At 44.8% G+C, this 26,110-nt stretch overlaps 1 protein-coding gene across 2 annotated transcripts in view; it reads left to right on the forward strand.

The window, feature by feature from the left end:
• Positions 1-26,110, forward strand: part of LOC135393990 (cell adhesion molecule Dscam1-like) — a 276,267-nt gene that overhangs the window by 239,117 nt on the left and 11,040 nt on the right. For both annotated transcript variants that reach the window (XM_064624410.1, XM_064624409.1), the window contains exons 7-21: positions 596-865; positions 1,487-1,894; positions 3,161-3,316; positions 9,462-9,749; positions 12,363-12,482; positions 14,818-14,991; positions 15,508-15,655; positions 15,886-16,034; positions 16,155-16,286; positions 17,845-18,021; positions 19,038-19,108; positions 19,626-19,881; positions 19,955-20,050; positions 20,672-20,857; positions 23,430-23,726. In XM_064624410.1, coding sequence (XP_064480480.1) covers positions 596-865; positions 1,487-1,894; positions 3,161-3,316; positions 9,462-9,749; positions 12,363-12,482; positions 14,818-14,991; positions 15,508-15,655; positions 15,886-16,034; positions 16,155-16,286; positions 17,845-18,021; positions 19,038-19,108; positions 19,626-19,881; positions 19,955-20,050; positions 20,672-20,857; positions 23,430-23,726 — 2,928 coding nt within the window. The remainder of the gene's footprint in view (positions 1-595; positions 866-1,486; positions 1,895-3,160; positions 3,317-9,461; positions 9,750-12,362; positions 12,483-14,817; positions 14,992-15,507; positions 15,656-15,885; positions 16,035-16,154; positions 16,287-17,844; positions 18,022-19,037; positions 19,109-19,625; positions 19,882-19,954; positions 20,051-20,671; positions 20,858-23,429; positions 23,727-26,110) is intronic.

The raw sequence follows: 26,110 nt of genomic DNA on the forward strand, positions 1-26,110 counted from the left end.
TTTACCCCGTACGAGCCCCGTATGTCTCGGGCGAGCTAGTGACGTAGTGAGCGCCATTTTGTCACGTGTAAGGATTATGAGTTTTTGAAATACATGACATACGTGTTGGTTTCGGCACGTAGGTATACTGCATTCATGAGAATACAACGCGAAAAACGCGGACAAGAGAGAAGCACAGGACAAGGACAGGATGCGTCAGCCAACCTTCCGTCAGCTTGCACAAAACAGAATTGAATTGCTGGATAGGTTTATGGGCTGATAGTGACTCTCTTGTTCGCATTCAACGGACCCCCCCCCCCCCCCCCCTCCCGCTTTTTTTTTCATCTTCAACAGATTATAGTTGCTAGTCAGTGCAGTGCTTCTTTCTTGTCCGCGTTGTTCGCGCTGTATTCCCATGGATTTGAAATACCATTGTGTCATTACGAAGTTTTAGACAACGTGCGCTCGGTGTCACTTACCTCTGTTAAGACGTCAATATGAATCGAAAATCGAGCGCTGCATATGCTGACTTACTTTTTCCTTGCGATTTCACCGTCTTCACTAAAAACGCACACTATGAGTACCGTGCACTCATAAGGATGCTTTACCATTACAGCCCCCTTGGAAGCGAACCTCCTCCCACCGATCCAGACAGTTGACGTGGGCCAGTCCGTCGCTTTCAACTGTTCCGCCAAGGGTCATCCCATACGCTCAGTGATTTGGTACAAGAACCAACATCCCCTGGAGCCTTCTACGCGCGTCTCCGTGTTACCGCCTGGATTACTTCGCATTGCATCGGTGCAGCGTGATGACACTGGCATGTACCAGTGCTACCTCAACAACGAAGCGGATTCTGCGGAAGCTGCCGCGGAGCTTCGTCTCGGAGGTAAAGAACTCATCTGTGTCCTTGCTGTGTGTCATTGCCACCGGGAGGAATAAGGAACGCTGCTTTGCGTGGATAAGAGGACGATGTTTGCTGAAGTATGTACTGTGTGAAGTACTTCCCTATGCTACGCTGAACGCCTCAAAGGCCGCCGCATGCTGTAAGCGCATTCATACTCCTATCACCGCGGACATAGCCACGGCCTCGCCATAGTCTCGTACCCAAAATGAAGCATTGAAGAGTACTAAGAGTAGTAGATATAGTTACGTAGGTTGATAACCACACACACAAAAAAAAAGAAAAGAAAAATAAGCTGCCCGGAATCAGATTTGGAGCCCTGGATGAAAGATGTAGTGTACAAGGGGCGAAGGGGGAGGCAGCCGTTGACAAGCTGCTGCTCTTTACCCAGCAGAAACTCACATTGAGATACATGCTCGGAGTCTTGTGTGAGTGGAAGTTAAGTTTGGGGTTATTTAATTGCACTTAAGCGATTATAACTCGCCTGTTCACTTTTGTTCTTGATGCACTGGGTTGCTTCGAATTCACCCAATGATTAACGTCTTTATTTTTATTTTGTAATGTCTGTAGTTTTTATGAGTTAACGAGTTCCATCTTCTCTTGCAGATATTGCGCCCCACTTCTTGTGGACCTTCACGGAACAAACATCGGACCCTGGTGCACATGCCTCCCTTCGGTGCGCCGCTGCCGGAAGCCCTCTTCCTCAAGTCACTTGGACATTAGATGGAGGCCCCGTACCGGAGTTCCTCCGCTTCCGCGTCGGTGACTTCGTTACCGCCGACGGCGTCGTAGTGAGCTTCGTCAACGTCACAGAACTCCGAGTCGAAGATGGTGGTGAATATGCTTGCATGGCAAGCAATGCCGTGTCTGACATTGTGCATCGGACGAGGCTTAATGTTAGGGGTCCCCCTGTGATCAGGCGCATGTCGAACGTGTCTGTGATCGCTGGAACTACTTTAAAGGTTACGTGTCCGGTGGCAGGCTTCCCGATTCATAGCATTTCGTGGATGAAAGGTAAGCGAAAAAATTACCGTGTATGTTATCCATCCCTCTTCCTAAGCAGTATTGTTTAGCGGAAGTAGATTGCTGATTATATTAGTGGTGGTCATGTTCCATCTTTGTTTCTCTAGCCATGCTCGGCAGGGGATTATGTTACTGCGCTGTTATGTGTTCTGCGTCACGTGCATGTCACATGTGCACCTGTTATGTACAGAACATTTGCACATGTTATGTGATATGTTACCTCTTGCACTTAGCTTGAAAGCGAAATCTTAGCGAGTCTTGTCGGATTTCCATGTCGGATAAAAAATCGTGCAGTTGATAGATGGCACAACGGGTATGAAATAATGACGTATTGATTTCAGACATATTTTTTGTGCTGAATGAGATTAGAATTCTGATTTGAGGTGGCTTTTTTTAAAGCTGTAGATGTGAATGTAGCAGGAAGTGCGTTATGTCCCGTCATCTTTTGAGAGCTGTAGAAAATAGGCGTAATCTGGACGATCATGCGCTAGAAATAATTAAAATCTACCATCCGAAACATATCGCACGCAAATTGAGCGATTCCTCGCGGCGCTCTGCGATTTTAAAAATACATGGGTGATCACATAGGGCAAGGAGGGCATCGTTCACTGTGGGAAGGGGGGGAGATATGAAAATTTATGAAAGAAAAAAGGAAAGGTCAGCCAGACAGAGCCCTAGAGGACTTCCATTGGTAGTATTGATTTACAGTTTTTGTAGTCATCGTCTATCGCTGTCGACAGTTATCAGGGAAATGTCATCACATGATTACTATAGGGTGTCCTCAATTTGCGAAAAACTGAATGCAGCCTCATTGCTGAATGAGACGTGTTTTCATCAATGCCGAAGGATAGTTGCGTCAGAAGATCCCAAAATCAAACCGAATCAAATCAATCAATGCAGTAGTCCCGAATGGGCGGGTCTGCAAACCCCAACAACACCTAATATCCTCTGGATGTACGAATAATGTCCTAACAAACTCGTACGTCCGACGGATGTTCCGATGATATCCATCGGACGTACGAATTCGTTGGGACATTGTTCGTACATCCAGAGGATATTCGGTGTTGCTGGGGAAGCGTACATTGTCGATGTGGCTTATAGAACGTGGTAATACATGTAATGACGTTTAAGCTCTTTCTAGATGAAAACGTGTCTTTATGTCAACATTGATTAAGGCGTTGCTGTGTGCGCATTTCGGAACGAAATATTCCTAATCGTATTAGTAAGTGCTTCCTGCATGCGTTCTGTGTGCTGCAGGAGATTCTCTGCTCCCTATCAACCACCGTCAACAGATCAGTCATGGAACTCTTTCTGTGCATAACGTACAGAGAGCCTCTGACGAAGGCCAGTACTCGTGCATAGCTCGAAGCAAAAACCTCACAGCAAAGGGTAGTACCTTCATCGACGTGCAAGGTGAGTGATATACCAAAGATAGCGCATTGCTCCTCTCTCTCTCTCTTTTTTTTCTTCTTCCAAGGCTCTCACAGAGCCAGACAGTGATTTATGTATGCATGTGACCTTTATAAAACTTTTCTCGTTGCCTTGTATTGCACTGAAGTGATGGAATTCTGCTTCGTATCGAGAACGATCCTGTGTAATGAGCTAATTAGCTGAACATAATTGCTTCGATTTCTTTGCTGACTCGTTGCTCATAGATAGCAACTACGCAGAAGCGGCCTTAAGCTCGAAATGTTTGCCGAACTGCACTCGTATCTTAATGCTTGCTTTTTCAGCGGAAAGTTCCAGTCCGATGATAAGACTTTTTTAAGAGGTTCGCCTGTCTGTCGAGCCGTCCTCGACCGCACTGTAGCCCTGGGGCCAATGCATTGTGAAGCATGGTTTGCGCCTTGTTAGTTAGTTTTATTTTCTTGTTTCTATTACTTATTTACTTATTATTATTACTTACTTATTATTATTACTTACTTATTATTATTACTTACTTATTATTATTACTTACTTACTTACTTATTGAATCCGTAGCCAAACAACAGTGAAACTCCCGAATGCACAGCCTTACCAGGAAACGGATAGGAAAAAGGATCTGAAAGTTTTCAACATGTCTCTGAAACGCATGCTGCTGATACGTGCTCCTGGTAGCGTTTCATTCCCTTCTAACTACGTAGAAATCAGCAGTCAAGAGCGGGTAAAAAGGAAGCGCTTCCGTTGCTTAAAGTTCGTTAGTATAGAAGGTGCGCAGTACGCACACAGGTATGCGCCAGCGATACCTCAATTCGAAAAACGTTCGGGTTCTGCAAACAATGTCGATGCGCTCCCAAATGAACCTCAACTCGACGAAGTATCAGCACGTTCACTCAAACTTGTAACGGTACAAAAGAAAGAGGAAGAAAGGCTCCTCGTACTCTCTAATGAGCAACACGTTCTCCCTTGATTCTTACTTCCGTTCTTTTGTTGCCTCGCCGTAATGAGCCGAGGTTATGTGGGGACATGCGAGCAGACGACGCCGGATGAGAGCAGACGACAGTTGAAAGCAGACGACCCTGTTTGATAAAGCTCGTCTGCGTTTCACGAGAGAAGGGCGCTTTTAATTAGGAACGCGTCAACTTGGAGCAGCCTCATTCTTTTAATCTTATATGCTTTCTGATTGTGTTTCGTGGGTTTTTGTGATGTCTTGTAGCACATGAGGGGGAAGAATCTATTGTTAGATCTTGGGTGAGCGACAGTTTCGGCCTAAAAATTTTTGCAGCATCTGCAAGTCGCAAGTGTTGGTGTTGCACTTTAGGTGCCTTCTCGGTGTGAATTTGATGTTTCTTGTCTGCACCGTCGAATATGTGTGTATAAACTATATAGTTTTCCTCCGAACGTCAATTTGAAACGTTACTAAAACCTTTGAAGCGATTCACATTACTAGTGCACTCTTAAAAATGAGTTTCACCACATAGCACGCTCCTAGCGAACTATCATCCCGAATGACAACGTTCTCGTTCCTGATTTGTTGAAAACTGGAGGCGGAGCCCATTTTGTACCCATTGGATACAAAATAGGCTTCGTCTCTTGTTTTCAACAAATCAGTGGCGAGAACGTTGTCATTCGGGATGATGGTTGGCCAGGAGCGTGCTATGTGGTGAAACTCATTTATAAGAATGTGGTTGTACCATGAACTTTCGTAAAGTTGAATGTTTCGGTTCCACAATACCGTGCTGGTTGCTATGCTGCAGTTAGTTGCGACTGAAATTTCCTCATTATATTCCCGTAAGCCTCCATTTTCTGTCATCCTATGATTCGTCGCGTGCACCGCGCTTCCGAACTTTTATTGATGCATTACCCTTCCTGTAGCTTTCGACGAACAAGCGACGCTTCTGAAGCTATAAATATATTATATGCCACGCGCATATTGAAGCAGCCAGGAAATTTGCGCGAGATTGCCTCCTGTTTGCTGGCGCGAGTGCTCGGCAGCAAAATGATTGACACGTGTTTGTTTTGCACGCTTTCACGCTAGGCTGCAACTGCTGGCTGCTATTCATTAGTGCTAAGAAAATCAATTGATGTAGGTTGTTTGGAGGACTTTTCTGGAATGATTTTGCCGCTTTCCTCTTTGCACTCTCTAACAGCCAGGGATTCATTGAGAGGAATGCTGGAAGGAAATTGGCAGTTAAGAAGCAGACAGGGGGCTAGACACTGGCATTCGTGATCCAATTAAAAAAAAATGCGTCGAGAGATCTGTGACCACACCACCAAGTAATACTGTGCTAATCGACGTTCGAAATGTCTTTATCTTCGGCACGGCCGGTTAAGTCCTATAAGTCGACTTCACCCACGAATCTAAAGATTTCTGTAATTGACCTAAGCCGGTCCATACAGCACCACCTGGAGAGAGAAAGCCTGCTTTACTCGTCGACGTGACGTAACAGCTCAGAGCCAGCCAATCAGGATGGTGTTTTCAACGGCGGTAGCCAATCACGAACGTGCTTTCAGCGGTCGTAGCCATGCAGACGAACCACCGTCGTCTGCAACTAGTGATTGAACGTCTCCGCGTGCTAAATAAGAAAAACTTCGCAAAAAAAAAAAAGCGCAAAACGGGCCCATATCTTTCTGAAGACTGATTTTCTGGAAAGCGTGTTGCACTTTTTATCTACAGATGCAGGTCTGCAGGTTCCAAGTGTGCTGCAATCATTTGCGAGTTCGTGAATTCGCAGAACGGCGGTCCACGGTCCACGTAGCGAAGGAGGGAGAGGAGGCAATAAGCAGGACTTCTGTATCTCGGTGGCGTTGGCCGAAGACGCCTCCGCGTTATAACCGGTTCATAACCGGTTCATAACCGGTTCATAACCGGTTCATAACACCCTTGCTTGTACACTAGTCACATTTCGAAAACTCTCGACGGATATCACGCACTTAGAGCACGTTGATACACAGTGTACACTTAACTATAGTTGTGTATCATATTTTCATGTGATACACTACTAGTGTGTTTCACTAATGACTGTCGTCTGAACATGAGATCTGGTTATCCGACCGACGCGATATTCGTCCATTTCGCCAACGCCTTTGATAAAGTGCCTCATAGTCTAAACTACTCTCAGTATTAAAAACTAGATCCTCTTCTTCTGCACTCTATAAAGTCCCTCATCACAAATCGATCACAGTTGCGAATGACACTCCTTGGTCGATGTGCCCTGTAGCGCCTGGGGTACCCCAAGGCTCCGTCCTAGGCCCTCTTCTGTTTCTAATACTCATCCATGAACTTCCGCAATCTATTTCCTGATATGTTCGTTTATTCGCGGACGACTGTGTACTTTACTGTAAAATAACCTCTTCCTGTGACTTATCAAACCTAGATGATCTAAATAATATCAGCAACTGTTGTACTACGTCAGGCATGTTTCTTAGTGCTAACAAATATAAGTACATGTGTTTCTCCCGTTCTCGTTCATTATCATCTAAGTATTTCACGGGTACATACTAGAGCAGACTCAGTGTTATAAATCTTTTGCCGTACTCCCAACGTATGATACGTCTTGGACTAAGCACATCAACAGCGTTTTACGCTCCGCAAACCGTAAACTGGGGTACATCAGAAGGAACTACAGACACGCACCCACTAACCTTAAAAAGAAGCTCTCGAATCTGGTCCGGTCTTCATTAGAATATGCTGCAAGCGTATATGGTCCGAATCAAGTCACCCACATTAGTGCTTTAGAATCCGTTTTGAACCGTGCAGTGTGCTTTATTACATCAGACTAGTCTCGTTTCTACAGCATGGACAACATGAAAGCTACCTTGTCCTTACCTCTCACTTCGTCGTAAAATATCACCCCTATGCCTCCTCCATAAAATATATCACACTAACCTCCAGCTTAAGTCCTCACTCCTACCACCGCTTTATTACACATCTTCACCCATTAACCAACGGTACAAGAAAGAACATCCAATATCTAGGACAGCAGCACAACACCACTCATTAATTTCTACCTTCCACCATCCAAGGTTGGAATGACCTTCCAGTCAACATTATGCATGTTCAAGGCACTACTCACTTTAGAGTCCTTCATACCAATTACTTGAGTTGTTATACTTAGAAATGTTGTTTATTGTACTGGTGCCTAGTTACTGTAAAGCTGCTGAAGTTGTTGAAGTGTCAAGTTCATGTCATCTTTGTAATGTCCAACCTCTCTAGAATGCTCTGCTTGCGGACCCTGAGGATGCTTTCAAATAAATGCTTAAATGCTTGTGTAGAAGATGTTCACCTTAGAGCACAATTCCACGCTCATGGGGCAAACGCGTAGAGCGTAGAGCTCGTAAACAAAATATGTGAATGGGCTTCGTTGTCCGCAACGCGCCCGCCATCTTCTCGTATGCCCCGTTCACAATGTACGGACGGATTTTGCGCTGGCGGAGACATACATCTATGACTGTAGCTCTTATGCTATCGTAGTGTATAGTTGAATGCTGTCCTAGTCTCGCCCATGCGCCAGAAAACTTGAACTCATCCACTCAGTGGTAAAATCCTCACTGCATCCAGTACGCCCTGTAAAGCGTGCTTTCACCTCATCGACACTCTGCAAGGGGCAAAGCAAACTTCACGAAACTACTACGGCTTAAAAGTGGTGTCCGCCAGGAATTCGGAATTATAAAGTTAATGTGATGTCCAGTTGAAGATGCCTTCCGAGAAGAAGAATTCGAAACCAACTGCCAGCTCGCGGTTGAAACGTTCCTTCACTGCTCCGCCTCTTCCAGTGACGTACTTGCTATTGCAGGCGAGATTCCGGATCGCTCAGCTGACAGCGCCGCCACGCTGGTTGCAATCCGATACCACCGAAAGCACGAACGCGGATGTTTCTAGCGACTGTTCGGCAGTAGATTGCGGGTCGGACGACCGCATTTTGTGACGGACAGCTTGCCTTCGTAACCGACTCCAGTGACGTCGATCCGCACACTGTTGCCTGAATTTGGCCGGGAACGCGCAGCAGGCTGCAAAATCCGATTAAATTCAATTTATAATGTTTCCAAATGCTTCAAAACGAAATATTCCGGTTACATGTATTTTAGGCACCCACTATTCCCATCGCACATTCAGTTCAACTGCGTTTTTTGTCCGCACACCACTTTTAGCTCTGCTTCAACACGCGCGTTTTAACACCCGTTACAACACGCGCGCGGAGTAGGGCCACGTTTCCACGTGCTCGTCGCCAGTGTGCACCTCTTCAGGCAGACTTTTTTTTTGTTTGCACCAAAGTAAAGGTCTAAAATCGGGTCATGTCCTGGCAAAATATAAATGAAACCAAAAGGGATCTTTTCGAGAAACGGCCGCGCAAAATCCTCGTTTTTTCGAAAGTTACCTAGATTCTTGCCTGTTTCAGAAGACGCCTGCAGAAGGTACACCTAAACGAGATATACCAGAAAGAGCATTAAAATCTGAGTACATTGATGCGAAGTACAACATCGAGCGACGTCTGCAGGCAGAGAAATGACGCGTTGAAGTTGGAGCAAAAAATTTGCGCGCTGGAGCATGTTCGCCATTTTTTTCTATCACAGTGTGTTGCACCGGCGCGCTAAAATTTGCGCTTGACCTGCTGGCCTGGGTGCATACTAAAACATTAAACATTTCGCAAGAATATCTTTTAAAACTCGAAACAGGCAAAACTGAAGCAGTCGAATGGGGCCGGAGTTTCTCGACTTTTTTGCACAAAAACCATTCGGTAGAAATCATTCATTTCCCCGCTGTTTACCGTCATATGCGATGAGCTTCTAAATATAAAAGGACAATGAAAATCCAAAACGTCGGTGGGACCTCCCTGCCTGATCTGACGTGAAATCGGCCTACTCCAGATCTATTTTCGATTGAAACTCTTTGTAATTCCCAAGGGTGGCTGTTTCGTTCTCAAGCAAGATTTTGTTGAGATTGATTTCGTCTACGATCTCTCTCCAGAAGGAACAGTGTGTGAGAGAGGAATTGATTTCGTTATGTTACTCTGGTAACCTATAGCGCGAACCCAATAAGTTATTCTGCTTTCTAGGAAAGAACAAAAGAAATTATACACCCTTTATATTAAATCACATAGTAACCGTCAGAACACTATTCCTTCTTTCTCTCTTTCAGTTCCACCCGCCATCGACACACAAATGCTGCCCGAAGTACTGACATCCAGTGAGGGCATGAACGTCAAGATGCTGTGCAGCGTCGTGGAAGGAGATCCTCCCATTTCTCTGAGATGGACGAGAAACGGTCACGTGGTCACGCGAAGTTCGTCGGTGTCGCTGCAAAGTCTGGAAGATTCTTCTGTGCTGACGTTGAAGAAGGTTTCAGCCCGAGACAATGGAACCTACACGTGCGAGGCTTCCAACCGAGCTCTCACTGTCAACAGGACGGTTAACCTGATTGTGAATGGTGAGTGTGTATTCCTGTTAGCAGTGATGACAATCACTCGGGAATTTACGCCGCAAGATGGCTAGGATTATGAGGGATGCCGCAGTGATCGGTCCCCTTCTAATAATTTTGCCTACCTGGAGGTTCTTCAACGTGTGCAGGCGACCCAGCACAGAGGACTAAATATCAAGCAACCGCAGCGGCGGACGACCGTGTCAGTGGAACCGCCATCAAGTAGCTGGCGTCGTCGGCCGCATCTGCACCACCGTCGGCACTTTTATAGAAATTATATTCAACGTCACATCAAGGGGAACCTTACTCACTGCGCATCGCGTCGCATCAACACTACAGGCTATTAATATCACAATCCATCCATCATCCGACATAACTTAAAAAAAAGAAGAAAAAAACATCGTTGGAATCAACCCTCAAAACCTATCATTCGACTTCAGTTTCAACACCACATCATAATTCATAACGTGATAGCGAACGATGTCCGCAATGACCAAACCGCAAACTTTCAGTAGAAGTTCAGTAGACGTGCACTTTATTATTTATATTAGTGAATATGTAGTTGGCGGAATTAGAGTATTCTGTAGGCGAGGTTTCAGCGTGGGATCTTGAGATGTTTAGTGTGAGTGGTGTAAGTATTCGTGTGACATTGAAGTTTTGATCGAATTTCTTATCAACGACAGGAAACAAACAAGAAACGACACAAACAAGTTCTCCGAGTTATGACGTTTTGATCGGGAAAAGTTAAACTGTAATTTAATTACTTGAGAATGTGATAGCAATTACTTTCTGCTGAAACACACTCGTTGAACCTTAGAACTTAGTACTCAGTGACTTACGATCAGTAGCCCCTCACCGTCGCTTACACGATAAACAGCCTATTCACCTATAAACCTCAGATAAACCTATTCACCTTACTAAAAGCAGCCAACACGTCTCAAAGACACCTTGCAGTCAAAAACGACCAATTTTGTAGACGCATTCAAACAAAAACCACAAAAAGAATTCCGTCCACTTGACGCACAACGCAATGACCTTTCTTTCCTGTCGCATCACCAAACCAATCCCGGCGCTCATCACAGCGTGAGTAATTTCCACCAGATGGCGCCGGCCAGCGGAACGATTGCGCATCGCGAGTCCTTCATGCAACATCCAAGCCAAGCCAAGCATGGTGTTTGCTCGGGCCACCGTCCTAACGACCGATTGGAAGCGGCCCGTAGTGATACCGTGGCCATGTGTTGGAATACCTCATGCGAAACGCCGCCGACCGTGCTAGCTTCGGAAACATGCCGTGATATATCGACGCGGCGCTCACAGATCTATCGATTACATATTCGGATTGGCGAAGAACTGTGCTTTGCTCTTGCTTCTCTTCTCAGTCTGATGGAGAATAATAAAAAGAAGGAAAGAGCAGCTGATGCTTCACTGCTGAGGTATAGTGTCTATGTGAAATGGTGGGTTATTTCGGGAATCGCAATTCCTTGCCTCGAGGGAAAGTGATTGGGATGTTTTTTGCATGAGCTCAGATTTGAAAGCGAAAATGAGCGTTTTTCGGTTCTTTTTTTTTTTCCTCCTAGAGGGAATGTGCAAAGGGAAATGTACAGCAAACGTCGTAGTAAAGATCTTTATCGGTTCTTCTTTTTTTTTCCCCCTTCAACTGGGGAGAATGGGAATCTTTGTTCAAATGTACATTGGGAAGAAAGGGGAATGTATCGTGTGCTTGGACGAAGAGTGAGGAAAAAATGTGGGATTGGTGGGAAGAGGGGCGTAGCGTTAGAGCGTAGATGAGAAGGCTTGATTGACTCGGTCATCTAAACGTGAGTTGTGGCAGGGAATGAGCTTTACAGTTGGACAATCATTTAGACGTACAGGAATGCAATCGCGGGTAAGTTACAAAAAGAGTAACTAATAATAGGGCAAAAATTGTAACTGGGCTGCAGTTAGTTTTTTAAATGCAACTTCTTAGAGCTACGGTTACCACATTGAAGTAATTTAATTAAAGTGGAAGTGGGAAGCATCAGCTCGGTTGCGTGCTTTTCTTTTCTTCATAATCTAGTTACTTTAGAGCTACACTTAAAAAGCTGTAAGCCTAAAAAACTGTCTAAGCATAGTCATACCGTGTTATATACTGAGGATTTTCTATGGGTGAGTTTAAGCCCATGGAAGCTAGTCTAAGGCCATCCTGGCATACGTATGAAATGAAAAAAGTACGCTAGAAAAATGACGCGTCGAAAATATTACCAGGCCTGAGTAATTTAGTTATATTTTAGTTATTTTGCGGAAAGCGGGACTAGATAAAGCTCGTGTTACTCTTGTAGAAAAGTACCCGGTTACTACAATTACGAGTGACGTGTGACAGTAGGAAAGTTGTATGTGTGTAAATCAACAAGGCGCTTTTGAATATTTGAAAATATTAAGACTACAGGGATCAAAGTAAGAAACGCTTTTTTTCCCCTATCGATTAATACGTACATATTGTCTTGTTCTTTTAGATTGTACTTTACCGGATTGCTATCTTACTCTAACCAAAGTGAGGGACAAGCTATCAATACGAAAACAAGAGCTGTTCTACCCGGGTGTATTTTGTAAAATATGTTCTGAAGTCGTCCTAGTGGTTTTCAGTTCCACCTCGCTGGACGCGGGAACCTTCCAACTCGGCTGTAATACGAGGAGATCGTGTGGCGATACACTGTGTTGCCGACGGGTATCCGATGCCAAGAATTGAGTGGAAGAGAGCGCAAGGTAAGAAACGTTCTCGATGACTCCACTTCCTCCATGCACCGTCGGGTCTGATGCTTTGAGCGCGGGGAAAATCAATGCAACCTTTTGATTATTCTTGAGGTACTGGTCCTGCCCCACCTTTACACCCTCGTATCATAACACTACTTCTGTTGGAATAATAATTGGTAGCAAGTGCACCTACACTTGTGCGGCTACGGGCTGCACGTGCCGTGACTGCACATAATTTCTAAACCACCTGGGGGCTTAATCGCCTCATCGTCGTTACGGTCGTTACAAGCTAACGAGTGGCGGGAAATTCAAAAAGGCGGGCGGGAAATTTAAAAAGGTGGGCACGTGATAAAACACGTGCACGGCGCTCTTCGCACGTTAAGACCGTGGTACACGTCACGCGCAATGTGTCACGTGCCCACCTTTTTGAATTTCCCGCCACTCGTTAGCTTGTAACGACCGTAACGACGACGAAGCGATTAAGCCCCCAAAGGGTTCTTTAAAGGGTTCTTTAATGTGCGCCGGAAGTGTTCAACACGCGCAGTTGGAAGCATTGTTACATTTATTTATTTATTATATGTATTATCATTACTCTACTGCACCACATGTGTGGTATCGCGTAGAGGAGAGGGTACATAATTGTTTGAAACAAGAATACGGGACGATACGGGTAAACTCAGCAATCGAGCACACTACCGTTTGATTGACTCTGTGACACTACTTTCGAATATTTGTATTATGTGTTATAACACTCATTCTCTGGGTGTGTTTGTGTCTGTATTATAATGCACGAAATTGGAGTGTTGCGTGCAGTGTAATACTCCAGAAGATGCAGTACTTACTGGTATGTCCTTAGTCCTACCTGGCGAGTGGCTCCGGCGTACTTTATCGCTAATTTTTTCCCAAGTGTGTATACAGAAGACAAACAAACAAGGCACCTAGTATGGTCAAAGAACGGCGCCTAAAATAAAACATGATCGGAGAATGATGGTGAAGCGGTACGCAAATTGTGAATATTTATATTTTTTTTCTGTCCTGACAACCTTCGGGTTGAGTATCACCTGCACATACACGCAATTCGCGCAATACACGGAAAGATTAGTATTACGATACCTCAAGATTAAATTATTACTTATTAGTATCATGATGCTAATTTTTCGCAAGTATAAATCTCACGTGTAAATCTACTTCACTTACCATTCTCGTACGTATTATGTGCTTATGTTATTATACAAAATACGAGTATCATTGCTAAATCCGGGTATGTGCTTCACCAAATGCGCAACCTGCTCCGCTGCAACAACACCGCCACGCCGTCAGCGGACACGTTGAACATACATAGCGCTGAGCTCAACTAAGGAGTAACAGAAATAATCCCCTGCCATTGTTGTCGCGCAAACCATTGGTTGCAACAAACGTAAGCAGCTTAGCGTAGAGTTCGCCTTTAATTAAACTAGCGGAGCGCGGGCGTCCTGTGGCTTCAGTATCTATATCTGCCTCACGGGGGCGCCAGGGGCGTCTGACTGGTGCTTGCTTCGAGGGCTTCTGCTCATCGCTCAGTGTTTACCGTAAAGACTCTACAGATGTTTGTTCGGAGAGAAACGAGCCAGTCGGAAAATGTGTTTATCTACCTCTTCTCTCAGAATCGATTCAGAAGTACGCTTGTGTGTTTGTCTAAAATCTTTAAGTTACAAAGCCCTCCTGCAGATCGCAGTGCCTCTAAACGGTGAAACGGAGGACGAATGAAACGCCTGTTCATACATGTCATGTTAGGTGTTCATGATTTTAATGACGGGGAGCTAAACACTAACAACTCTCTGTGTGAAAAAAAGAAAAAGAAAAGGAAAGGAAAAGAAACGCGTACTGAAAACAAGAATAAACGCGACAATAAACTAATCAATTCAATAAGCTCTGATAATTAATATATGTTAATTAACGATATAGAGGGAAAAGTAGCTGAAGCTCTTTGGCTGCACGTAGTGTATGTGTTTCTAAGTACTCAAACGTTGCCATACCAGCTGTGGACAACTGTTTCGGTCTCAATATATACACTGCATACATATGCTGAAAATAATGAAGAGACTCTGAAGCCGTATAAGGGTTAGGAAGAGAAAATGTATTACATTTTGTTCGTAAGCGGGGTTACTGGGACCATGGAAAGTGGCGTTAAACTTACATTTACCATTATGGACCAACACTTCGACGCGAGCGTCGTCTTCAACAGGACCTCCGTCTTGTATATCGTCTGATTTCACATTGTTCCACAAAACTGCGTATTGTTTGGCGAGGGCCGGTGGGCCACCCACAACAGCTATCTCGATCATGCCATCTCCCTTTCTGAACGCAGGAACCGAACCGAGAAACTTTCACGTCATGACTGGGAGCTACCGTATCCACGTGCACACCAACGGCACCCTTCTGGTTCACGACGCTGAAATTCGTGACGCGGGCTACTACCTCTGCCAGGCTCACAATGGCATCGGCGTTGGTCTCAGCAAAGTCATCACGCTCTTCGTCAATGGTAAAGTATAGGCAGTGCACGTGGCTACACGTACATGTGAACGATAATTCTTGAATCCGGTCGCTCTGAGTCCGGATATTCGCTCACCTCCGGGGACGCTCGGGGGCTCGAGGGCGAGCTCGCAAGATCTTTCCCACAATTCCTCAGCCAGAAGATGGAGGCGCATACGAGCTCCGCGTGTTATACTGGTTCTGGACGTTTCTGTGCAAGCGCGTCGTCGTTCTGGCTCGGTTGCGTATGGAATTTCTCTTCCTCCTCGGTTTGCCCGGGCCGAGCCATATACGCTCTGATGATATACGTCCACGCGGCTCGAACTCTGCTCCGAGTGAATAAACATAAATGTCCTTAGGGGTTGTTTCGCTTCAGCCACCCAATCTCCATCCAATCAAGCAAAGCGAATTCAAATCTAGTCAGACGGTCTTCGAAATGCTAGCTGAATGCGACGTTATGGTCAGAAAGACGTCTTTCACTGCTGTACTTTAAACGTAGCATTGCTTCTCATGTTACTTTTTTCAGTGCCTCCCAGCTTTGCGACAAAGTTTGCGAGCCAGAATGTAAAGAAAGAGCAAGAAGCTATCTTGAAATGTGAAGCTACCGGGGATCCGGACCTGGTCATTTCCTGGGAAAAAGACAAACAGGCTCTCGACCTTACGTTGGAGAAGAGGTAACCCCGTCAAACTGAAATGCTTTCGGCAACGTCTATTCCTTGATGTGGTTCGATTTTTCTAAGGTCTCAGATTTATATTTATATATATTTCTTTATTTGTGTGCCCCAGCAAAAGAGACATTAAGATTTGTCTGAGAAAGCTGCCGTCACAGAGTTACGCGTACTGTGATTGTTTGTGAAATAATTCCCATTTCAGATAATCGTTTTTTTTATCTTGACACTGGCAGGTATACACTGACTGAAGAACCTTCCGAAGGAAAGCTCTCATCAACCTTGACAATAACCGCAGCTGAAAGACAGGATGGAGCTCTGTACACATGCACAGTGAGAAATCCATACGGCTCGGATGAAACTAATATCCAACTTCTTGTTCAGGGTAAGTAACATGTAATAAGTGCTTATGCGGAGAAGACCGTCCGACCATATTTAACCATTGGACATTGAGGCTGCACTTCCTTCCCTATTCAAAGCACTCTTTGTGAACGTTTCTCCTCAGAGCCTCCGTCGCCACCGGCAGACCTGCAAGCCGTGAAAGTGAGCAGTCGCACTGCGGAACTTACCTGGTCGCCCTCGTACAATGGCAACAGTCCAGTCAAGAAGTATCACGTGTATTACGTCAACACAACATGTAAGCTTCATGGCTGGATGGGGAACGTAACATGAATGTTAGAATAGTAGTGGGAATACAATGAAATAGACTGTAACGCAGTAAGAATTGTCGTAGATGATTTGCACACTTGCCCCAAGCGCACATGAAAAAAACTTGAAATGTGTTGTATATGTGCTCAATATGTTTCACAAATTTCTCCGTGACAAATAGAAAACTACACCGAGCTTATCGTCATTCGCTTCGATCGGCTCTCTGTGTTACTGAAGGCGTCTTGTTCTCGAAGATGAGTATGCTGGAAGCTGGCGTGATAGAAGGAATTCCTGATGTGACGTCATTTTCTAGTAGCGAGCGGGCCTTGTCTAGGCTAGATGATGTTCATTGAGCCGTTTGTTGTGATGCCACGACAACATCAGTTACAATATATTTAATTTAATTTCATTTAATATGACTCTTAAAGGTCCGAGGGCATTACATAGGGGCACTACAGAGATAAAAGAAACAGACACGAAAATAAATCGAAAAAATGTAAAAATCAACAGAAATTAATACTGTGAAGTAAACCATGAGAGGAATTCAACACATAGACGAATGAGAATTCGAGAATTATAAAAACTGCTTAGCAAAAAGGTGTTACGAAAAGGTGGTCCATCATCACCTCTGTACTTCTCTGGTCATCATCTCTTTGTTTTATCATCATCTGTTTGTACTTGCTGTGTGTAAGCATACTGGGGTACCTAGTTCGACTTCGTCGAAACTTGCATCACCACGTTTTTTTTTTTTTTTATCACGTCACCACCATCACGAAAAAAAAAAAAGGAGTGATCAGGTGGATGATGTTGGGGTAGAAAAGGAAAACAGAAAAACAAATGAGTAGAAAAAAAGGAAATGTTGAGAGTTGGGGCATGCTGGATGATTTTATGTGCTCAGAAACAGCGGTTTGAAAGGAAACATTATGGGCTATGCTAACGACGGTATCAGGGAGAGCTGTTCCAAAGTTCGATCGAGCAGGGTAGGAATGACTTCTGGAAGGTAGATGTGGATGCATGAGTGGGTCGAATTTTGGACTGACTGTTGGTGCGTGACGAAGGGCGATGAGGGAGTGGTAAAAGGTTATGATCAAAGCCGAGAGTATTGAGGTATAGTTTGTGAATGAGGGACAAGCTTGCAGTTCGGCGTGTATTTTTTAATGTGTCCAGTTCAAGCGCTTTCTTTGCTAGTGCCATGCTACTGTAATCATTCGTAGTAAACCTAGCTGCACGATTCCGGATTATTTCAATATCTGATGGTATTCGGTGCGGGGTTCATTTTGTTCACGCCCTATTAACTTGATTAACTATCTAAAAAAATGAGATCCATACAACTGTCGAGAACTGGAACAACCGTTACACTCCCATCGACACATCTCACTACATACCTATGCAATTATTATTTTTTAAATATTCTATTGAAAAGCTATATTTTTCTCTTTGTTACTGGCCCACTGGAATGTACCAGTCATGAACACACAATGTTGAAGAGATCTCACGTTCGAATTAATTTATGAGGTAGCGTCTTTCTTGCCTCTTTTATTCGACAGCTAGTTGGGATTCCACTGGTCGTTCAGCCCCACATATTTCGGTTCTCGGAACGGAAAATCGGGCAACCCTCCACAAGCTATCCCCCATGATGAAGTATAAAGTTCGTATCATCGCGGAGAACGCGCTGGGTCACAGCGCTCCCAGCGACATTGTGGAAGTTGCCACCAGCGAGGAAGGTAAACACAAAAACTTTTAAAGAACGTCTTCTTTGCTGGAAAGGGTCGTCGAAGTGTTTTAGAAGCATAAGCGAGGGCGGAGGAAACTTAATGTGTGTTGAAGAAGATAAATGAATGAGGTTGTGGTGTCTTTCCTTACCGATATGTTTACCTGCGGACATAGTGTGGCATGTGTTTTAGGACTGCAGGTCCTGGGTCGACTTCATGGGTAACTGTGCCGTCTTTTGCCCTATGGTAGCGGATGAAATGCGCGGAAAGACCGCGCTCCTGTGGAATAGCATTCTGACGTATTGTATCCTTAGCGACTTTCACCCACGCTCCGGTGGAATAACACTCTGACGTATTGTATTCTTAGCGACTTTCACCCACGCTCGAGGAGGCTTAATTTCTGAGTTTCATAGATACGCTGCTGCAAGATATGTAAATAGCGATGATAGAAAGCAGGTGTGGGACCAGGTTAGCAACGATTAAGTGAAGAAGAACGAGAATAAAGTTTTAGCATGGCATGTACAGCTTGGGTCAAAAGTTGACGGAGCACTTGGGTTTCTCCATTGGAGCGGCATCCTAGTAGCAAACAGGAGCGGACACACATACTGAGAAATGGATAGAATAGTCGTTCATCCGTTTCTTATTCGATCTCTTCCAGGTAAATAGCAGGGGACCGGTCCGATGAAGAAATACGCCAGTGCCGCGCTCCGTAAACCTTTGTCCCAATCTGTACTGATTGTTACATACTTGTCTGAAATCGGCTACTCGCGGCTTACCCAGTTTGAAATCTTCAATGTGTTGCAAGATTGTTTCTTCCGGTTAATAGGCTCGTACGTCATACTGCCCACCTTCAAACACGATAATGGTACAACACATCGAGGGACGGTCCAGCCGATAAGGGCTGGTGTAACGTTGAACGAAGATTTCGAATTTTTGACAAGTGTGTCGCAAGCAGTACATGAGGCTTCTGTTTACATCCCTGTTGTTAGTACATCGGTAAAGACTGTATTTTTTAAAATTCTTTTTAGCACCAGGTGGACCACCTCTTCATGTGAAGGTTGAAGCTACAGGATCGCAATCACTCAAAGTGTCATGGGAGGTCAGTCACAGTCACAGTAATAGTCGTTTCAATATGAGTGATACGGAGACTGCAAATATTTACTTTTCCGATTTTCCGTTGCTGTGCCAGAATCCAAATAGATAAATTGTTTGCACGAGGCTACAGGCGATTTCCGAAAGGATATGAAGCGCTAAATTTAATATTGATAAGCTGATAAGTAAGTATAGTGGAGATGATAGCAATTACATGTTTTTGTTGTATTCCTTGCGTGCCATGTGAATTATTTACGGCGTCTCTACTGTCATTTTCATTGTGTCAAGCGCGGTGGGACAACTATCACTTGCAATCAACGACATGCAAAGTTACTAGAAATATGCTGAAACAGGTGTAACGTGATAGTCGGCTATTGGCTCCAGTACGAATAGAATAACGAGTTTGGCAGATGTCCGGACTGTCGTCAGGTAGCGTTCGACACAAAATTACGGAGTGAAAATCAGCCGGTGTTGTCAGCGCAGACATTTCAAGGCCGCTTAACGCACCCTTTGTCCATCTGCAGCCACCAAGAAATGATCTGCACCACGGCAAAATCCAAGGATACTACATCGGTTACAAGGAAGTGAACAAGGGCAACGTGGAATACCAGTACAAGAACGTCGAAGCCCTGGACGGTGACCCGACTTCTCGCCGTCGTCACATGAGTCACCTGACCAACTTGAAACGGAAAGCAACGTACACGGTCAAAGTTCAGGCGTACAACAGCGAAGGGGCTGGTCCCATGTCAGACGACATCAGCGCAACTACGCTCGAAGCTGGTACGTTGTACGTTAGTATTATTTTTTTTGTCCCTTTGAATCGAGCCTGCTTGACTTCTGTTGTAATGTTTAGTGCCACCAACTTCACCTGAGCTGATGTTCAAAAGCAGTACTGCAAGTTCAGTGACGGTGGAATGGGAGAGATATCAAGAGGACGTCGCTGTGAAAGGCGAGTGTTATTTTCTTCACCTTATTATTGTTTAAATCATACTACATTTGAAACAACGCTCTCTAGAGGTCTAATGCCCTGGTTCCTTAAGTAATAAAGAACCAGAATACTAGAAAAATATGGAGCGTAGATAGGGCATCGCTGACACAAGCACCATTTGCATAATGAGGTCTCTGCAAATTAATCATCCGTTTTGTGGCCGCCTGTCACCTGAGGCACACCATTGTTAGTAACGCGGCTGCATTTCCGCTAGATAAGGGACCACGTTGGAGGTAAGCAAAAACAGCGAAACAAGAAAAAAGAAAAAAAATGGCTTGGTGGAGATGCTCCCCGCGCCTTCTATCCTTATGCTCCGAAACTGAGTATATCGATTTTTGCACGCTGCAAGAGCCTACCACAGGATGGAGCCGCCCCTACCGCTTCCTATGCGCCGCATTTCTTAGGCGCGAAGTAAGATGGCGCAGCATTACTGTGCGGTAGAGTCCAACCCTGACACCTTGGAGCTTGAATGGCAGACTTTCATAATACAGGCTGTGCCGCATGGTTATGCTCTGGTCATATTCATTGCCGCAGACAAAATGAAAGGAAACTGAAGTTCATCTGCAATATATGATCTTGCAGATTACCTTCTCCACTATCAAGTAGAGGGAGGTGAGTGGCAGCAAAAGTCGGTGAGAACAGACAGCAACAAATACACGTTGGACGGCCTCAAGTGTGGTTCCTTGTACAGTCTTTACATGACTGTATCCAACAGCCTTGGCACAGCAGAACCACGCGATGTCATATATGCACGAACAAAAGGAGCAGGTACGAATACACAACTTAAAGTAATTTGTTGAACAGAAACTTTGTAAAGTTGGCTATGCCACTTATAGAGTGTTTATGCGGACAAAGCACGCTTTACAGGGCACGCTTTGCGCAATGTGCGCTTAGAAAAGCTTTTCGGCCACATTTTAACGCACTTTTGGGCCTCGGAAGTGTAGCTTCAGTGGAGAGGGGCACTTTCACTCTCGCGATGCGTTATCTGCCCCTCGTTTCTTTCTTTATCGCGGGCCTCGGCTGATAAGAAACGGCGGGCGGGGATTTAACAGATTGGAAAGTCTTGATGATAGCGGTTCCTAAAACACGATAAGCCCTTATTTCTTTGAAGTGGCTGACATCATGTTATGGATCTTTGTTTTGACAGCTAGCTTTATTGCGACCTTATAAAACACCTAGCAACAGCAGAGGGCGTTTCGTTATGTCGTCAGTATCGTCCAACACCACGGACCCAAGCAGCAAAATGTACTGAAAGTCGAGTGCAATAGGGGTGGACGGGTAGGTGGAAGGCCTTGAACAGACTGACGAAACTAAAGAACATTGATAAGACACATACCGTCCACCCCTATTGCACTCGACTTTCAGTACATTGTGCTGCTTGGGGAGTTAGTGTAAACGACCCAAGCAGCACAATGTACCGGAAGTCGAGTGCAATAGGGGTGGACGGTATGTGTCTTATCAACGTTCTTCACCTTCACGAGTCTGTTCAAGGCCTTCCACCTACCCGTCCACCCTTATTGCACTCGACTTTCAGTACATTGTGCTGCTTGAGGACGTGATCACGACAAATGTTGATGTGCACGACGGCATCGTTAACGGTTCGACTGAGACTCTCAAATTCATCGAGAACGATGAAGTAGGTCAGATCGTCCGTCTATGGCTCCGGTTTGTCGGTGAAATAACGTGTCGCACAGCTAAAATCAAGGTTACCTCGCTACGTACCTTCAACTCTTGTCTCAGTCCGGACAGGGTTTCCATCAATCTGAGAACGGTCACCTCCATGATGTCAAAAAAAAAAAAAAAGAAATGAAAGAAAGGTGTCACGTGCACATGCGTCCATTTCCCACTCGTCTAGGCCAACACCATGACCATTAATAAATTTCAAGGAGAGATCTTCAACAAGGTAGTGTCCTCCTATAGCAAGTCACAACCGCAACTCCTCATCTACGTCGCCATGTCGCGAGTGACTCGCTTCGAGGGCCTCCACATCACTAATGTCGACGGAGACTTGATGCTCTATCACAATAAGCGCAACGCAGACAAGTATCTACACGACGCGTTTCGAAGACACGAACCCCAGAGGCTCGATACCGTTACGCGACGCCCATGCATAGACGTATCTCGAGTCGGTCGAAGATAGCGAAAACAAGCGCTCCTGGCATGACCGTAACTCTGAGCATGGTCGTAGTGAACGTTCAGATTTTGCGGGCAAGCAGAATGGACGTTCAGGCTGATGCAGTTCTTACGCGCACGTGCTCGGATTGGTGGAAACGCGGACTGATGATCCGTGTGAGATAGGCGGATGCGGGTGCATGTCGTTCCGTGTGCGCCAAGAGAGTGGAGCGGCTGGTGTCGCACTTTACACCAAGCAAGAGAAAAGTGCGGTCACTCCATGGCATCTGCCCATTAAAATGAAGCGAGAAGCGGGAGACATGTGCGCAATCGAGAGCACTATCAATGGTCGTAGAACCACCATTCTCGCTGTCCACCTCTCACCAAACGTTTCACGAGACGACATCGAACCCTTCCTCTCTTGGAATCCCCTGCCGTGAACTTCTAAAACGCAACTAAAGTTTCCCCGAAGTAAAAAAATCGCACTGTACCGACGTGCCGCTCATTGTGTGAAGACTTTAACATTAACGTCAGGGACGACAACAACGGGTTGTTTATCGACTATATGAAGGAGACGTTCAATTTGGACATCGTGGGTGATGTGAAAGTGCCGACCACACGCAACGGCACAACGATGGCCTGTGTGTTCGCGAGACGTGTTAGTATGCGCTGCGTGGACTACATATCCTACTACAGTATCCACAAATCCATTATCTGCAGCGCTAGAATTGAAGATCACCCAGACGAAGAGGAATCGTCCGAGTGATAGTGTACGATGGCACGTTTAGGTTCATGGCCTTAGGAATTAACGCCGAGTTTCAGCAGACCGGAAGTTCTCAATGATAACGCTTGGGAAAATATGATAAGTCTATCGGCTTACATCACGTTGCTGATATTTGATTTGACAGCTTCCTTTATCCTGTCGTTTCCATAGGGTGTTGCTGATCTGCTAAAACACCTGAAAGTATGCTTCTTTCGCATCCAAAATGGGTTCGTCGTCCTTCATCTACTGCAATGCTACTAATGCTATCGAATTGCATACGCGTTTGGCAATGCGCCAAAGAGTACAGCCAATCTTTTGTTATCCCCTTGGCTTCTACGTACTGACTTCTGAGGGTTTTTATTCATTTTAATCACGAACCAACATGGCCAATTTTTAACCATATTCAGTTTATCATAAAAGTAACTTTTAAACTTCCAACTTACCAACTCCAATACATCTACGCAGCACCTGTTTCATCGAAGCAAGAAGAACTGGTCGTGTTGAACGCCACATCCGTCACCTTAAACCTTGACACGTGGCATTCGGGCGGTTGCCCCATCCATTACTTCGGAGTGCAGGTTCGACCGGCCTTTCAGAAACAGTGGAAATCTATCTCGGAACGAATCCCTGCGCAACAGCGTCGGCTGGAACTTCGACATCTGTCACCAGGAAAAGAATATGACCTCCGTGTGAGCGCCTACTCCGACGCAGGGACAACGGAGGCAGACTTTACATTCCGGACGCTCAACAGGTCGCATGTGGGTGAGTTGAATACCACCTTATCTTCCGTTCATATATATACAGAGTGCTTCTTTTAATCTGCAACAAATTTTCATAAAGAGGGGAGTCGCCTTAGGACGCTTTTACTTTCGCCATTGGATTACTCGACGAAGCTGCTACGAGGAAGGCGTATTTATTCTCAATTAGGGGACTAATTAACAGACATATTTCAATCGACTTTTAAATTTTTAACTTTAGGGAGCAGACTGCAGTTGTAACGTCAAAGCCTAATCTTCACATGATGCGCTCAAACCAGTAACGAAGCACGAAAGTAATCGCAGCGCGAGCCACAGACATGATTATTTCTGCTCTGCCGTCTGTGGCGCACCTCACGTGTCGGAAAAAGAGCGACGGCGACGTGGATATCTCCGCTATCACTCAGCGTCACAGAAAAATGTAATGTTTCACGATATTTGTTTTGTTTTTTGCTTTCAAAAAGCTTTGCGCAACACCACTACATGTCAGCGCTTGTCGTACGGGGGAAAGGCAAAAAATGAGAGAAGTATTTGAAGAGATTGAAACATTTATTTTACTGAAAAACAAGCTTTCGGACGGAGTCCGTCCTTCATCACGTGCCGTCCTTCCGCCAGTCTCTCCTTCATCGCACCTGATGAAGGACGGACTCCGTCGGAAAGCTTGTTTTTCAGTAAAATAAATGTTTCAATCTCTTTAAATACTTACCGGGGAAAGGCAAGAACTGTGTCCGGCAGGATGAAATGACTGACACAGCAAGCGACTGCGAACACATGAAGGAACGACAGGAAGAGAAGAAAGGGAAAAACGAAACAAAGATTGTGAAACATACCGCGACAAGGGTTTGACAACATCGCGTATGACGTTTTTCTGTGACGTCAAGTGAGGGTGGAGATGTCGACGCCAGCGCCGACGCTCTTTTGGCGATCACTTTCTGTTTTACAGTGGAGGGCCGAGGTGAAATACTTATGTCCATATAGCACGAACTGAGATTACTTCAATGTTTCATAACATTGAATTTCAATGTGCTTCATAAAGTCAATAATTAAAAATTTGATTGAAATATATCTGTTAGATAGTCCCCTAATTGAGCAAAAAAATTGGCGTCCTAGCATACATGTTTTGGTACATTGGTATCATTCAAATGTACATGTTTTGTAATCATTATAGAATACCAGTTGATAGCGTTATCATGGAAGGACTTAGAAGTGGCTCACTGTGTGTTGAGAATGAACGTAGCTTAGCTACAATGTACTGCAATTCTTTATATGAGTGATACTGACGATGTTATTTCTGATACAAAAGCTTCTATTATTAATGTGTTCCAAGAACACTCAAACAATGGCACCAAAGCCTTCTAAGTTTAATATGTGCAAGCTTTCGCGTGGTGGACCACGCTTCATCAGGTACACAAAGAAACAGTGCCTTCATACAAGTGTGTGTACTCCTCAAACTGTGTTTTTCTTTTTTATCCGCAACAGGTTTTCTTTAAAAAAAGCTGTGAGGGCAGCACTTATTCCATTATTGCGGCCGGGTATGTGGACGACTAATTAGCTGAAATTTATTAACTAAGTTACTCATTAGGTGTTTTCTGAGAAATGCGAGCTGGCGGAATTGAAGCCAGTCATTATTCAAACCCGTCTTCACTATTAAACACCCTGAGAAAGAAACGCAGATTAAGATATAAATTGCCGACTTCGCTATGCAAATCAGCCGCAATAAAGTGTCGCACCTTTCGCAAACGTCGGCGTCTTGGCCGAATAATCCGCATGACCCGCCCGCAACAGTGATGCCATCACAGTTTTTTTTAATCAGCCGTTGCTGAAAACACACACACACACACACACACAAAAAAAAAAACCTTATCCTTTTATGAGTGCACCGTGTTTCTGTGTACTTAATGAACCACCACTCAAAACGCTTGCGCATATTAAACTTGAGTTTGAGTTTGAACTTAGGAAGCTTCAGTGTCATTGTCTTAGAGTTCTGCAGCCATCTTGGATTTGACTGTGCTTGTGTACCTGCTCGTGCTTAGATGTTCCAAGTATGAGTGAAGTACTGAGGAACACATTTTTAAAGTACGATAACTGTGCTGCGAAGATTCTCGAGTGGATGCTGAAGGAGGTGTAAGTAAATCATCAGCGTAAGGCTTCAGGTACCTCATAAAAGTCACGTATACTTTGAGAACGCGCGAAGCATTTACTGCTACGAACAAAACAGCTCTAAAAATTGGCTGCGTCCCTGGACAATCTGATAAATGCGTTAAAATACCGTAGCTTCACAGGGTCGTCTTCCGGTCTACACCTTCACACTCGTTTCATACGGTTCGATCTACTCGTTTCCTTGCTTGTTGCCTTTGTGCCATTAAACACATAATCAATCAATCAATCATT

Source organism: Ornithodoros turicata, chromosome 5 (genome assembly GCF_037126465.1).
Source record: "Ornithodoros turicata isolate Travis chromosome 5, ASM3712646v1, whole genome shotgun sequence".
In the NCBI taxonomy this organism is placed as follows: domain Eukaryota; kingdom Metazoa; phylum Arthropoda; class Arachnida; order Ixodida; family Argasidae; genus Ornithodoros; species Ornithodoros turicata.